This window comes from Ahaetulla prasina, chromosome 5 (genome assembly GCF_028640845.1).
Source record: "Ahaetulla prasina isolate Xishuangbanna chromosome 5, ASM2864084v1, whole genome shotgun sequence".
NCBI classification, from domain to species: domain Eukaryota; kingdom Metazoa; phylum Chordata; class Lepidosauria; order Squamata; family Colubridae; genus Ahaetulla; species Ahaetulla prasina.
Genome location: NC_080543.1, coordinates 97342871 through 97359156, shown reverse-complemented (window position 1 = coordinate 97359156; position 16286 = coordinate 97342871). Strand labels below are relative to the sequence as shown.

At 37.5% G+C, this 16286-nt stretch overlaps 1 protein-coding gene across 2 annotated transcripts in view; it reads right to left on the bottom strand.

Moving 5' to 3' along the window:
• Positions 1-9563: 9563 nt before the first annotated feature.
• LOC131199693 (acetylserotonin O-methyltransferase-like) overlaps positions 9564-16286 on the bottom strand; it is a 30963-nt gene continuing 24240 nt past the window's right edge. For both annotated transcript variants that reach the window (XM_058185730.1, XM_058185729.1), the window contains 5 exons: positions 16119-16181; positions 14852-14970; positions 13942-14082; positions 13627-13749; positions 9564-11147 (listed from right to left, as the gene is read on the bottom strand). In XM_058185730.1, coding sequence (XP_058041713.1) covers positions 10939-11147; positions 13627-13749; positions 13942-14082; positions 14852-14970; positions 16119-16181 — 655 coding nt within the window. In that variant the 3' untranslated portion in view covers positions 9564-10938. The remainder of the gene's footprint in view (positions 11148-13626; positions 13750-13941; positions 14083-14851; positions 14971-16118; positions 16182-16286) is intronic.

The window sequence follows — 16286 nt, the reverse complement described above, 5'->3', positions numbered from 1 at the left end:
AACACAATCTTAGAGAAAGGCTAATGAAATGAAAAAAAGCAAAATAGATTCCTGAAACATATATTTTAACTAAGTGTGTTTTATGAATCCAGGAACTGAAATGTACAAACCATTTATGGCTTAATACATTAAGCCACATTGTGTGGACCTAGATAATTATGACTGAGCAAACAAACTAAGCTATATGTTACAGATGGTGTGACATAGTATGATGAGGAAATTTAATCAAATTGATTCATATTTCAAAACGGACTGAGCTGTGCTGAGAAAAAGGACAATGCACCTATTACATATAATTGTTATTAAAATAAAAAAGTAAAAGAAGAAAATGTTTGATGTTTATGCTGTAAAAGTTGTATACATTTGAGTATTTTGTCACCAGATTATAATTCCAATGAAGCGTGGATGGCCTCAACTGCAGCAAAAAAGGGAATGCATTGTTGGTAGACCTGAAGGACCAGATCATCCTGGAAAAAGTCTATGTGGTTGTTAAGAGTTGACATCTATTTGATGGCACACAATGATGATTTTATAATACAACTTCTAGAGGTCTTTGCAGCTAACCATATTTCTAGAGATGATTAGACTCCTTGAAGGCATTGCATTGTCTGCCTTTGACATACATAATGTCATTCTCTGTGTGTACATATGTATATAGACTCATATGAGCAAACCTGATTCTGACCATACCAATCTGAACACCATTATGTCCTAATGCATTCAGTAAGATTGTTAGCCAGAGAACTTTTTATGCAGAAATACTTTTTGAATATTTTGTAAATATGTTTATTTCTGCCAATTAAAAGACAAAGCAACACAACTGTAAAACAAAAAACATACACTAGCATTTCTGAAATGCAATCTATATGAATCATAATAGCATGTATTATAAGTTTTCTTATGCAGAAAATCCCATTATAGGCATGCTGTGCTGATGATATTCCATGTTTCATGAGTTTGGAGCTTCTAAAGCCTCCCCCAATTTGAATTGAGCCTCCCCCAATTTGAAATTTCATCTAAATAAATGGGGACACCCAAAATAATTGGGATTGGCAATGAAACTTTACTTGACAAATCAGGGAATTAAACAGAATTATTGTTTCTTCAGAATGTTTGCACATAAACTTTGCACATAAAATTCAGAATGTTTGCACATAAACTCTCTCTACCTATGTTATTATTACTATATTATTTATGTTTAATATTATATTTATGTTTAATATTACTATATTATTTATGTTTGCACATAAAATTCAGAATGTTTGCACATAAACTCTCTCTACCTGAAACTATTGTATGTGACCTGTCCACCAATAGCACACTAAGATTCATACTATGCTACAGACCCCCTGACTACGACATCGCTCATGCAAATATGTTAACCTCACTACTAACGTGGGCTACCTCTTGCCCATATCCTCTCATCTTTCTGGGAGACCTAAATCTACCTTCTATAAACTGGAAAACAAATGAATGTACAACCGAACCAATCCATACTACTCTTTACAACGCAGTCACAAACCTTGGCCTTGAACAACTAGTAACTAACAATACTAGACTCATGAACTGCCTCGACCTTATTTTTTGCAATAACGCAAACTCAATTTATGGACTACAAGTAAAAGAACCCTTTTCCAACAGTGACCACTGCATGATAGACTTTTATCTAAACATACGCCCTCGCATAAATCGTCTCAACAATAGTACCCCAAACTACAATTTTAAAAAAGCCAACTATGACCTTATAAATAATGATCTCTCATTTCTTGACTGGCAAAATCTATTCTCAACCTGTATCACTACAGATGACCACTATAAAGTATTCCTACTTGAAATCAATAAAATCATCAAACTATATGTACCACAAATCATCACCAAAATCAAAAGGAAAAGCAAATTTCCCATATCAATAAAAAAGCTGCAATCCTAAAAAAAATCCCTCTGGAAAAAAAACAAAAAGGGTTATGTAGCAAACTTCAAAAACCGCTACAAAAATATTTGCAACCAAATAAAAACAGAATGTAACACTTACCACACCAAACAAGAAGAAGACCTTCTACGCACCAATTCCAGTCATGCTTTTTATAACTTTGTAAACAATAAACTTAAAGAAACAAGATCCATTCCACCACTAAAAGAACCTAACGGTAAAGAATGTACTGACGAAACAGTTAAAGCAAACCTCTTTAAAACATTTTTCGGCTCAGTCTTTGTAAACAGTGATGGCTCATATCCAACATTCCTTAATCGTACCAAAAATGTTAACAACGACCTAACACATATAGACTTCACAGAAGATAATGTTGAAAAAGCCCTTCGCAACCTAAAACCATCATTATCTATCGGACCAGATGGACTATGTGCATACTTTTTAAAAAAACTTTCAATTAATATAGCTGAACCCCTAAGCATAATTTTTAATAAAGCCTTCAAAACTTGTTCCCTTCCAAAACTTTGGTCTCTAGCCACAGCCATCCCTATCTTCAAAAAAGGAGACCCAAGCCTTGTTGAAAATTACAGACCTATCTCTCTATGTTGTGTCTCATGCAAAGTAATGGAATCCATCATTAACCAATCCATTACACTCCATCTTGAAACAAACAACCTTCTATCTAATAAACAATTTGGTTTCAGAAAAAAATTGTCTTGTAACCTACAACTACTCCACTGCAAAAATATATGGACTCCCAACCTTGATCAAGGAAAAGCAATAGATGCAATCTACATAGACTTCTGCAAAGCTTTTGATTCAGTAGTACATGATAAACTACTCCTTAAACTAAAATCCTACAGTATTTCGGGACCTCTTCACAATTGGATAAATGCCTTTCTGTCAAACAGACAACAAGTGGTCAAAATTGGCAACGCTATATCGAATCCTGTTCCTGTCAAAAGTGGCGTTCCCCAAGGTAGTGTTCTTGGACCAACACTCTTCATACTATACATAAATGATCTCTGTGACTTAATCTCAAGTTATTGTGTTCTCTTTGCTGACGATGTCAAACTATTTAATACCACTAATAATACTTCTACCCTTCAAGAAGACCTCGACTTAATTTCTGATTGGTCTAAAACTTGGCAATTCCAAATCTCAACCAGCAAATGCTCAGTCTTACATATTGGAAAAAAGAACCCCAACATCAATTACAAACTGGATGGACATTACCTAACTGATGACCCTCACCCTGTCAAAGATCTTGGAGTTCTCATATCTAATGATCTTAATGCCAAAGCCCACTGCAACTACATAGCAAAAAAGGCCCTAAGAGTTGTAAACCTAATTTTACGCAGCTTCTTTTCAAAAAACTCTACACTACTAACTAGAGCATACAAAACATTTGCCAGACCTATTCTTGAATACAGCTCATCCGTCTGGAACCCATACCACATCTCTGACATAAACACAATAGAACGAGTCCAGAAATATTTTACTAGAAGAGTTCTTCACTCCTCCGAAAACAACAAAATACCTTATACCGACAGACTTGAAATCCTGGGATTAGAAAACTTACAACTCCGTCGACTTCGACATGACCTGTGTTTAACACACAAAATCATCTATTGCAATATCCTTCCTATAAAAGACTACTTCAGCTTCAATCGCAATATTACAAGAGCAAAAAATAGATTCAAGCTAAATATCAATCGCTTCAAACTTGATTGCCGAAAATATGACTTCTGTAACAGAGTTGTTAATGCCTGGAACTCATTACCTGACTCCATAGTCTCTACACAAAATTCCAAAATCTTCAACCAAAAACTGTCTACTATTGACCTCACCCCATTCCTGAGAGGACTATAAGGGTGTGCATAAGAGCACAAATGTGCCTACCGTTCCTGTCCTATTGTTCCCTTCATTCTATCCAATTAATATAGTTGATGCATAATTTTAATTATATATATATATATATATTCTTCAAGATATGCTGTTTTATCTATGACATTTGTTTGTGTATACTGTTGTGACAAAAAAAAATGTTCCAATAATGCATAGAGTTCTGTCTTCATGGACCATCGTTTCCGTTCCCAGATCTGGGCTGCAGGCATTTGAATAACCACTTGATGGCAGCAAAAATAAAAACAGAATGGCTTCAACCTTTCAGAAGGGCATTTCTGTTTCTCCAGCGTGGATCCGTTGGCGCTCATTTACAAATGGAGAAAGTAAATGAAACGTGAAGCATAGTAAATGAGAGAGAGAGAGAAAAAGCAGGAATTAGAGTCGATGCAGCTTTCTAGCATTAAGTGATTTTTATCTTGATTTTTATTTTATTTATTTTTTTATTTTATTTATTTTGTCACAACATCATACAAAAAGATTACATAGTATATACACATATAAACATATATAGGAAGAAGAAAAGAAGAACAATAGGACAGGAACGGTAGGCACGTTTGTGCGCTTATGCACGCCCCTTATGGTCCTCTTAGGAATGGGGTGAGGTCAATAGTAGAAAGTTTTTGGTTAAAGCTATTAGGATTATGGGAAGAGACCAGAGTCAGGTAAAGTATTCCAAGCACTGATGATTCTGTTGCAGAAGTCATATTTTCTGCAATCTAGATTTATCACGAACGGGAACCCAACTAAATGAAAATATTAGTCTCCCAACTTCTCAATTAAAATAGCATGCTTTTCCTGCTGAAATAAAAATTAAAAGGACTCACCGCGGCACATTGGATTTAGGGTGAATGGGAAGTGTTGGCCTGAGCAGGTTCCCGGCTCAATAAGGGACGGTAGGCTTCCTTAATGAAAATCGTGCTGGCCAACTTTTGCGGCCAAAGTTTCGCATGCAGCCTGGTTGCTTGATTCCCCTAGCAGCGCTTTTCAACTCGGAATCTTAAAATACGCGGACTTCACCTCCTGGAATTCTGGGAGTTGAAGTCCACACATCTTAAAAGGTTTAGGGTGAGAAACACTAGGCAGAATACCGTACCCGCCTAGAGCCTCTTGATGATCAAGTTTAAAGTGATCAGGGTGTTTAAACTCAAACGCGGCTCAGCAGCGCCACCCAAGGAAAAGGATGGGAAGTTGTGTGCGATGTTAGAAAGCGGCTTGTGCATTGATTAGCTTATTATAAAATAAGCATTTTTTGTCGTTCTTTTAGCAAAGTATAGCTTGTTTATGGGATGAAGGGGAAATGAGAAGTGGGGAAGAAAAGAATTACGAGTCCAAAAAAAGAAAAGAACGATATACTAATTGTATAATTATATTAATTGGATATAACGAAAGGAAACAATAGGACAGGAACGGTAGGCACAGTTGTGCTCTTATGCACGCCCCTTACAGACCTCTTAGGAATGGGGTGAGGTCAATGGTAGATAGTTTTTGGTTGAAGCTTTGGGGATTTTGGGAAGAGACCACAGAGTCAGGCAGTGTATCTTATAACATGCCAGGGTCTTGTTATAACTACCTTCAAAAATAAGTTCCTCCCACATTATTTATGTGTCTGTTTCTCTCTCTCTGCCTGCTCTGTTTAAAGTGGGAGATAAAAGGTCGTCCAGCTTTGCTTTGATCAATAATAAAGCTGAATATCAGTGGCCTCGTGTTCAGAGTTTCATTGGATTAATTCAGATTCTGAGCTGCACTCAAAAACCTTACAATGTAATTTATAGAAAAGATTAAATATATTTCTACATATAACTGCTGTGAAAAATGTCGGAAACCACTTCTTTATACTTTTTTTCATTTTTTTAATATTTTTCTTTAACTTTTTTCCTTTTCTTCTACCTTTTGTTTTTCCTTTGTTTTCTTCCTTCTCCTTTTTTTCTTCCTTACCTTGCGTAGTTTGTGTTTGAACAATATTTGTTCAAACACATTAAAACTTTCTAATATAAATTTTATAATAATACTACTACTAATAATAATACTAATAATAATAATAATAATACTGAGAGCATATGCACCACTGAGAGCATATGCACCAAGACAAATTCCTTGTGTGTCCAATCACACTTGGCCAATAAAATTCTATTCTATTCTATAAAAATATAGATATTATAAAGAAAGAAAACTTGAGCTAATTATGGATTTGTTTATTTGTTGCTATTGCTGCTGAAGGTAAGTCCTAATTTCTTCTGCATTTTAAAGGATTTTTTAAAGACTTTTGATGGCCCAATGGAGGAAGAAGCATTATGGTAAGTATGTTCATTACCATGAGTTCTTCGTAAAAATAATAAAGGTGGGATAGAAACAAACAAATAAAATAAAATAAAAATGGGGCAAAGTTAATTCTATATTCAGAGGACTCATTGAATGGGTCCTGGTCCCTAAAGGCTTGCAGAACATGGCACCAGACCTGATGGACTGTCAACTTGGAGAGTCAACATGTATCAAATCAATATTTTATTAGGGCCAAAGACAGCAAGAAAAATAAACAGACACATAAATAATGAGGGAGGAACTTATTTTTGCAGGTAGTTATAACAAGACCCTGGCATGTTATAAGATACCTGAAATATCTTTTTGGCTAATAGAAAGGCAACATAACAATCTTCTGACAATCTTGTTCTAACATTATTACCAAAAAAAGGAGAAAAGATTAAGTTTGGACAGCTCAAATAAAATTCACAACATAAAAGGATATGTGTACTGTAATTATTTCAGGCCCTTCCATGCCATAAGAGCATTATAGGAGTTGGTCTATAACTTATGGAAGGATGTTACAAATATTTTTGGAGTCCTACAGAAACCAGTTAACTGGATAACTGGTGTAGATATCATATACAATATCTAGGATGTATTGTGTGATTAACTCTTTGGCTTGGTCTCTATTTCATGCACATAAATTATCTGGGCATAGACTACCAGATGTTCTTTTCTTGCTTAAGGGGCTACTTCCAGCCAGATTAAAAATTATCTCCCTGCAACCTAACCTGCTTGTTTGTGAAGGTGCTTCTGGTTTTTGCTTAAGCTAACTTCAGACATCCCAGTCTAGTGGTTGTCAATGAGAATTACTTGGTACTCAGTCTTTACTGTAGTTACTGCAAAACCTGTTTGGTTCTTCCCTTGCTTCTTGCCTTTCCTACTTATAGAAGAAAGGAAAGCTTCACTAGATGGCTCCTGTGTTGACTGGTTTACCAGTGTTCAACTTTTCTTTTCAGGAATGGGTCCCTTCTTTTTATCCCTATACCTTATAAATATCATTCCACATGAATGCCTTCAACCGCTTCCCCATTATCTTCTTACCACTTTCCTTTTTCCCCCAGCAGAAGGGGTGTAAGGTCTTTTTTTTTTTGTCTTATTCTGGATTATTATTTGATTTCCGTCTTGCATGATATTATTCATTATTCTATTATTATTATTATTATGATGATGATGATGATGATGATGATGATGATGATGATGATGATGATGTATTATTATGTGATGCGGGGTGAAATGTAAAATTTGTTACTACAGTTCTGTGGGCGTGGCTTGGTGGGGGGGTAATGTGCCTGAGTGGGCGTGGCCAACTTTTTTTTTTACTTCTAAAAGCATTTTTTCTACCACCTCTTCGGCTGAAGAGGTTGTGAAAAGAAATGCTTTTAAAGGGTTCTGACGATCCCAGCAGAGCCGCGCAATCATCAGAGGCTTTTTTTTAACTTTTAAAAGCATTTTTTCAGCCGAAGAAAAAATGCTTTTAAAAGTTAAAAAAAACAAATCTCTGATGATCACACGGCTCAGCTGGGCATGCGGGGGGGGCAGGCATTTTTGCTACCAGTTCTCCGAACCACCTGCCGCCATTGGTCCGAACCGGGAGCATTTCACCCCTGATGTGATGTTATACTGTAACGTAATATTATTCATTATTCTTTTATTATTCAGTATTTTACTTGATTGCTGTTTCATTGTGTGCTATTATGCTATTTTATTGTATTGCCTGTTTGGACCCTGAAAGGCTTTTCTTACCAGAAGATTCCTGAGAGGCTAGATGTGACATTATTCCTCTCCCCAAAACTCATTCCTTGGAAATGCTATGGGTTAGCTTTGGAGATATTGGGCATGAAATCAACCCCACAAGTCAAAGGTATTTGAGCTGTACCCCAACCCACTCTGAGCAATCCACTGATTCATACCATTTCTAGTCCATAAGATACTGAAATCTATATTTGAGACTCCAAAATAGTAGGGGCTTTAAGGCTTTCCTGAATATCAAGATGCTATATGGTCTGTAAGGGGCATGCATAAGAGCACAAACGTGCCTACCATTCCTGTCCTATTGTTTCCTTTCATTATATCCAATTAATATAGTTATTACATACTTATGCTTATATATATATGCTTATATATTATATAGTTATTTTCATGCTTATGCTTATATATACTGTTGTGACAAAACAAACAAACAAACAAACAAACAAATAAATATCCTCACTTTGGCCTCTTTTGAAGTGGTTCAGTCAAAATTTCTAAGAACCCCAGTTTCTGATGTAGATTGTCTCTAGGAGGTTCTTTATACCAGGGGTCTCCAACCTTGGCAACTTTAAGGCTTGTGGACTTCAAGTCCTAGAATTCCTCAGCCAGCTTTCCTTGTGAACTTCAACTCCCAGAATTCCTCAGACAACAAAGCTGGCTGAGGAATTCTGGGAGTTGAAGTTCACAAGTCTTAAAGTTGCCAAGGTTGGAGACCCCTGCTTTATACTATACCAGTCCCAATCATTTTAAATAGTTTTAGATCCCTATCATCCAGCTAGTATATAAAACTGCAAAGGTATCATCTCCGTGATATTTCCCCCCAGAAATAAGGTATCTGAGATTGGTGTATAATTGCACATATTTCGCAAATCAAGGATATTTTTTTTCAGTAAGTAGGCAAGGGAAATACATCCCTCTCATTGATAACCTCTCTTAATCATTGGGATTAACTTAATTTAATCAGCCCCAAGAGTCAAAGGTGAAGTAAGTAGTTGGGGCCTATCACATCTCCACACCCTGTCAAAATCCCTCAGGTCTCTAGAAGAATGGAAAGCATCCAAAATAATGGAAAAATCATTTGGAAGGGTTAAATTCATAAAATCTGCCATAAGGGTAGAATTCAAGGCAGATCTAATCACATTGATCTTTTACTGGTTTGCTACCTGGTTATAATAAGAAAGCAAAGAATGAGAATACATTTTCTCAAAGGAAGGAAATAAAACATATGTCAACCATCTGTGTTGGGCCTGGTGCATATCCTGTTTAAAAATAATCTTGTTTTCATAGAGGTCATTTGTGAACTTTATTGCTATAACTGGAAAACCGAGGTGGGTTTCAGCAAGTTCTGACCAGTTCTGGAGAACCAGTAGCAGAAATTTTGAGTAGTTCAGATAACCGGTAGTAAAAATTCTGACTGCCCCCACCCCCATCTATTCTCTGCCTCCTGAGTCTCAGCTGATTGGGAGGGAATGGGGATTTTACAGTATCCTTTTCATGCCACGCCCATCAAGCCACACCCACAGAACCGGCAGTAAAAATTTTAGAAACCCACCACTGCTGAAGAACTTTTGGAATATTGGATGAGGCTTGTTTATGGACTAGTACCTGTATTAGAATCTCCTAGAAGTACAGTATTTGAACTAGAGACCAGGACACAACTAAAACATTAACACAGTATGCAAATTAGTTTATTGACAGATTTAGTACCAGTGATAAAATAGAAAAGCTTAAAGAGCAATGATATTATAAGCCCCTTTTACAACCTACGTAAACTATATTTTAAATTTGATTGTTATGATATCTATATGTAGTAATTAGCCTATTAATAGGATGCAGCACTAATAAGATTATCTTACTGATTGGGTTAATTCATACGCATTGAAATATATAACTAGGCATAGAAAGAATGAGAGAATGTTTCTGAAATTGTTATTTCACCATAGCCATTATCTAAAACCCTTGAGTTCCCAGCACTAACTGTTAATTTCCTTGTGGCTAGGCTTGCGATCCTACAGTTAATATTGTTATTCATCTTGTTAGCACCTGTTGCATTCTGTGTGTGTTGCAGAGTTTTTAGGGCTTAATTGCTTTTTGAATTAGCAAAGCAACATGTGTGGTTTTGAATCCTGATCCAGACCCATCAGATTTTTTCTTGTACGTTTGTTTAATGTGTGTAAGAAGATTGTCTTTGTATCTCAGAATGGGATGAACTGAAGATCTATAAGGAGATTAATTTTTGTCATGTGGTAAGAATTTCCTTGATTCCTTTATTGCCCAGAGTTAGTTCTCAGGATTTTTGCAGCCATGATCAGCGATCCCTAGTTATGGTGAAAGATTGTGTGATAAGAAAAAGATCAGCTACATCAGGGGTGAAATGCTCCTGGTTCGGACCGGATCAGCCGATACGGTAGTGATGGCGTCAGGTGGTTCAGAGAACTGGTAGCAAAAATCCCTTCCCCCCCACTTCCCCTGCATGCCCAGCTGAGCTGCGTGATCATCAGAGGTTTTTTTTTTACTTTTAAAAGCATTTTTTCTTTCGCTGAAAAAATGCTTTTAAAAGTAAAAAAAAAGCTTCTGATGATTGTGCGGCTCAGCTGGGAATGTCAGAACCTTTTCAAAGGATTTTTTTACAACCTCTTCGGCCGAAGAAGCTGTAAAAAAAAAGTGATTTTAAAGGGTTCTGGAGATCAGGCAACTCCGCTGGGATCATCAGAACCCTTTCAAAGCTTTTTTTCCTCTGATGATCCCAGGTGAGTTGCCTGATCCCCAGAACTAAGTTTCCTGATCATCACAGGCTTTTTTTTCTGTAGAAAAAATGTTTTGAAAAGTAAAAAAAAAAAAAAGTTGGCCACGCCCATCCAGTCACATTAGTCCCCCACCAAGCCACGCCCACAGAACCGGTAGTAACAAATTTTACATTTCACCCCTGAGCTACGTACTCTATGGATTCTGGAAGAAGAATACAATATACCTGTAATTAACAAATCAAGGCTTTGATTACTACAATTTCATCTTAAACTTTCAACAGGAAGGAATCAGGGGCAGCATTATTTTCTTCCTAGAATAACATGAAAGAGGCTTCCTTTCTTTAACTCAATTTTTTGAAAACCAGCTTTGCGGAGCAGCACATTAAACTCGGATGCTGACCGTTCTTTCCCTTCAACGAGGAGCAACATTATCAAGGAGTAGAAGTGGGCCATTGAAGGCCCTCCTTTGTCTTCATCAAGAAGCATTTCCACTATTAAGACACCGCCACCTGTTTCAAAATATATTTTTCAATTATTCAAAGATGAGAAAATGCTACTATAGTACATATTTCAACAGCCCAATGAACACTTCATAATGCTTTGAAAATACCTCAATTAATATTATGAATCCTTCATTTCAGATGGTGTTTCTCCATACAGCTTCAGGTCACCATATAAAGAATAACAGAATAACAGAGTTGGAAGGGACCTTAGAGGTCTTCTAATTCAACCCCCTACTTAGGCAGGAAGCTTTATACCATTTCAGACAAATGGTTGTCCAATTTCTTCTCAAAAACTTCCAATGTTGGAGCATTCACAACTTCTGGAGGCAAGTTGTTCCACTGATTAATTGTTCTAACTGTCAGGAAATTTCTCTTTAGTTCTGGGTTGCTTCTCTCCTTGATTAATTTCCATCCATTGCTTCTTGACCTACCTTCAGGTACTTTGAAGAATAGATGAGTCCCTCTTCTTTATTTATTTATTTATTTATTTATTGTGGCAACCCCTTAGATATTGGAACATTGCTATCATGTCACCCTAGTCCTTCTTTTCATTAAGCTAGACATATCCAATCCCAGCAACATTCTTTATATATTTTAGCCTCCAGTCCCTAGAATAGAATAGAATAGAATTTTTTATTGGCCAAGTGAGAGCATATGCACCAAGGAATTTGTCTTGGTGCATATGCTCTCAGTGTACATAAAAGTCATCATCTTTTAATCATCTTTGCTGCTCTTCTCTGCACTCTTTCTAGAGTCTCAACATCTTTTTTATATTGTGGTGACCAAAACTGGATGCAATATTCCAAATGTGGTCTTACCAAGACATTATAAAATAGCATTAATACTTCACATGATCTTGATTCTATCCCTCTATTAATACAGCCTAGGATTGCATTGTCTGTTTTGGCAGCTGTAGCACACTGGTGGCTCATATTTAAGTGATTGTCCACTAGGATGCCAAGATCCTTCTCACAATTGCTACTATTGAGCTATGTACCACCTACTCTATACCTGTGCATTTGGTTTTTCGTGCCTAAATGTAGAATCTTATATTTGGTGGTGAGGAAGCCTGGTGTTGTGTCTTGCCCGCCCTCAGAGCAGCCGGGGCCTTCTTACCTGCTCCCGAACACTGAGGAATGTATGCCTCCCGGCCCAAGTCCTGGCTCCATGCCCACACAAACTGCAGAAGAAGGAGCATCTCCCGGCCCCAGCCCTGACTCCATGCCCAGGCAAACGGAGCAGCTAGACCCCTCCCCCTCCTCCACAGCATGTGAGCCTGAGGAGGGTTTATTCCCAACAGCTGATTGGAGTAATCCTCGCATCAGAAGATTGGATAGGCGGAGGCAACAGAGGGAAGGGAGGGGCAGGCCTTAATGAGTGCTGAGTCATGGAGCCACACCCCATGGCCTATATAAAGGATCTACTTTCTGGCAGTCTCTGAGTCAGGCAAAAGTCGAACTTATCTTGCTGAAGTCACTTACTGGTCTCCTGCCTTCTCTGAGGACTTTGCTAGGACTTTGGGCAGAGCTGCAGAGGCAAGCCTGATTCGGATTTCCCTGACCCGGCCGTCAGCGGAGGAGTGGGACACGACACCTGGCAAGATGTTTTTGATGTTTGACAACCATGGCCGGAGTTATTCAATATTGTTGGCAGAGGAATCAATGTAATGATAAACAATAGTGATAATAGTGGGTCTCTCTGAAAGATTCCTCTCTTGATATTAAACCTTATCCCCACTGACTAGCAATGGTGTTTTCCATTGTTCCTTTGACCTTTGTACAAAATATTTGACATTTCTACTGACTCCTATTATTTCTAGGCATTGAATTATCTAATCATGCAGCAGGGAGTTGAATGCCTTCTTGTAATGAATCCAAGCTACATTCTAGTTGATCTTCTCTTGCAGTTTTCCAAAAATCATCTTGTCAATTAAGAGCTGATGTTTTGTTCCTTTACTTTTGGGGCAATTTTCTTTCTTCACAGGTGGAAAGAGCTTGTTTTTGCCTAGGTGCTGTTAGACTGCATGAACTACAACCCCAGTTAGCAATCTAAAATTTGTTGGTAAGTACAGGTAATTGGCTTGTTTTTATATTCTTCCACCATGATCAACTCAGTCATTTTTACAAGTTTAGAAGGATTCCTGATATATATTGCCGAGCAGTAGCAAAGAGTCACAGGGACACACTGAGAGGTCTTACTAGTTACATTTTTCATAGCAGTCTCTAAAATATGACTGAATCTGATCTGCACAACTCAGGTCCTTTGGGATATAGAGCAGAAGTAGCTGCTAGAATTAATTTGGAACCACAATTTTTCCAGCACTATAGTTGAATTAGTTATTCTAAGATGCTAGTTCAAGGCTCAGAAAAGTTGGATCATGAATTTAAAATTATACTAGATTTCAGGAAACTGAAAACCTGAGCCTTATATGAACTTTGCCAGTTTCCTAGCTGATTTAACTTTCCATGATTTAAAAAATACCTACCAGGTTTGCAGGCCTGGTAAACTTTGCGTAAGAGCTGCAAACATTTCTCGTCCGACCAGTCATGCAGAGTCCTGGCCAAAATGTACAGGTCTGCTTCAGGAATGGGATCTTTAAAAAAATCACCTACAAAAAATAAGTAAAATCTCATAAAGCACCACGTCTTTCAGATTATTCTGACAGAATAATCTGCTCTTCCTTTCAAAACACAGCATCCTAATCTAGTCTTTAGCAGGCCCTTCTGCCGGCTAAAGATTCTTGTGCTTAGCAAGACATGAGTTCAACCCACTTGGAAGATTGTATCACATACACTTTTACCTGCATGGAAAGTGATCCGGGACTCTTCTGAAGGCAAACAACGATTCTTGGAGGCTTCCACTAGTTTAGAAAGGTCAAAAATGGTCACAGTACATTTTGGGTAGAGTGAAATCAATTCCTTAGCTAAGCCACCAGTGTTTCCTTAAAGAAAAAACAAAACTTAATTAAGTAACCGCAAAACAAACTTTTATACATGTCCAGCTTTTTTACCTGAAGCTACCTACCTATTATTTCTCTACAGCTGCACATCAGATTAATTTGAATCTAATTATTGTAACAAATGAGACAAACATATTTCAAATTTGATGTGCTCTTCATATCATGGTAAACAAGTACTAACGGGAAAAAGAACAGAGATTGCTTCTCAGTTTTCATATTGAGAATTCCAATCCTATGAGAATTCCTTAGGATGGCTGCACTGAATATTCACAATGTCCAGAGAAATGATATTTGATACAGATTGAGCAGAAAAAATCATCTCCAAAGGGCACCAAGTCCTGTAACATCTTCAGTCATAGTTTTTTGCACCCCCAAAATGCTCCCCAAGCAAATCCAGTTTTTGGGTCCTTTGTTCATTAGCCTGCGATTCTCTGATTTCAGTTCCTTTCATCTTGGCTAGCACTGCAAAAAAGCAGGAGAAGACTGTTTTCCGAACTGTCTCCCCTTTTTAAATAGCCTGTGCCAAGTTCTCCACTGTATAGTATCATGTCAGATTGATTAGTTAATCACTTTAAAATAGGGGTATTTGTCAAATTTTGTATCAACATCCCATAGTGGTTTTGCTATAAGATTTCCTCCTTTTCTAATTACAGATGAAAGGATTTGTAAAAGAAGCTAAGAAGAACTCAGCTCAATGTTAGCCCATTGGCCCAACATGTGAAAAAGATGGCAAAACGCTGGCTGTACTTACCACCCAGATCACAAATGAGTGGGAACTGGGACAGGTTAAAGGCAGAAAGCACTTCTCTTCCTACCACAGGCCAGAGCTCATTCAAAAACCCGGACGAGGTTTCTAACTCTTCCTTTGATCTAGAATTAAAATAAACACTACCAAATAAACATCTCTAATATAACTTTATAAACTTCTATTGTTGTTGTTGTTTTTTACATATCTGTTTATGTTTCAATGAAAGGAATTTTTTACAGGATCATTTAAATGATAGTGACCAGAATTTGGAAGACTCTATATGTGATACATGAAACATATAGAGTCCTGCCAATATTATAATGTTCTTGAAACAAAGCAGATTCATATAGTGCTGCCGCTCGTGGCAGAAGCCCAAGTGGCTCATTGTGTTGGTGTTGCTGCTCACGTATGCAACAGAACAACATGCCATACTGCCTCCTGCTGCAAGCTGAGGCACCTGCATGATGAGTCACATGGCCTCCTGCCATGAGCAGTGGCACTGGTGTGATGAACCATGTGACATCTGGCTACGAGCAACCTGTCATTCCTGGAAGCCATCATTTATTTGGATCTTCAGGGCTGCCACATTTAGTGCTGTAGGAAACTGGGAGGAGGGATTGTATGGAATGGAGAGATATCTAGCCATAATATTATTTTCTTTGAGAGTCAAGGACATCCTGCCCTGTACCTGGAGTGATGTGACTGGGAGGCATCTCCAGATGCGACAGTGCATTGATTGGATCGTGTGATAGACATGAAGATGCTGGGGCAGAGACTTGCACTTTCCTGTATTTTCACATTTTTGGGTGGGGAAAACCTGGAAACCTTCAGATTCTGGTTTCCCCAGATGTGAGATCTCTAATAAAATGGAACTTCGAGGAACTTCTAGCCTCGGAGTCTTCTTTCATTGGGGGTATTAATTGGAACCCTGACACAGCCATAAGCGGCCCTAGAAGAAGTTGGGCAGCAGTATGACAGGCGTCATGACATGGAGGCCTGGCTGCGATGGTCCTAAGGTAAGCAGGTAAGACATTCCCCCCAAAATAACACCTGGTACTTATTTTGGGGCCCAAAAGAAAATAAGACTGGGTCATATTTTTGGGGAAACAAGGTATTTTTTTCTTTTGTATTTTAATCTTCTAAATAAAATTTTAAAAAATTGTAAAAAAGAATATGAAAGAAAAAACACTGACATTGTGAAGATTAATCATATTGATTAGTTGCCCATGAAACTATCTGTTTAATGACCATTCTTTAAAATTTTAATTACCTGTAAATGACCTCAAAAATGTCGGGACAGCCATACATTGATAACGTCTGATTTTTTCCTTTCCTAGAAGAATTTTTAAAAAATTTAAAAAGTTAGAAAGGAACAAGACAATCCTTGCATTTTCTTTTGCACAAATGTAGATCCTGAATGTCTACTGTGAACTGTATT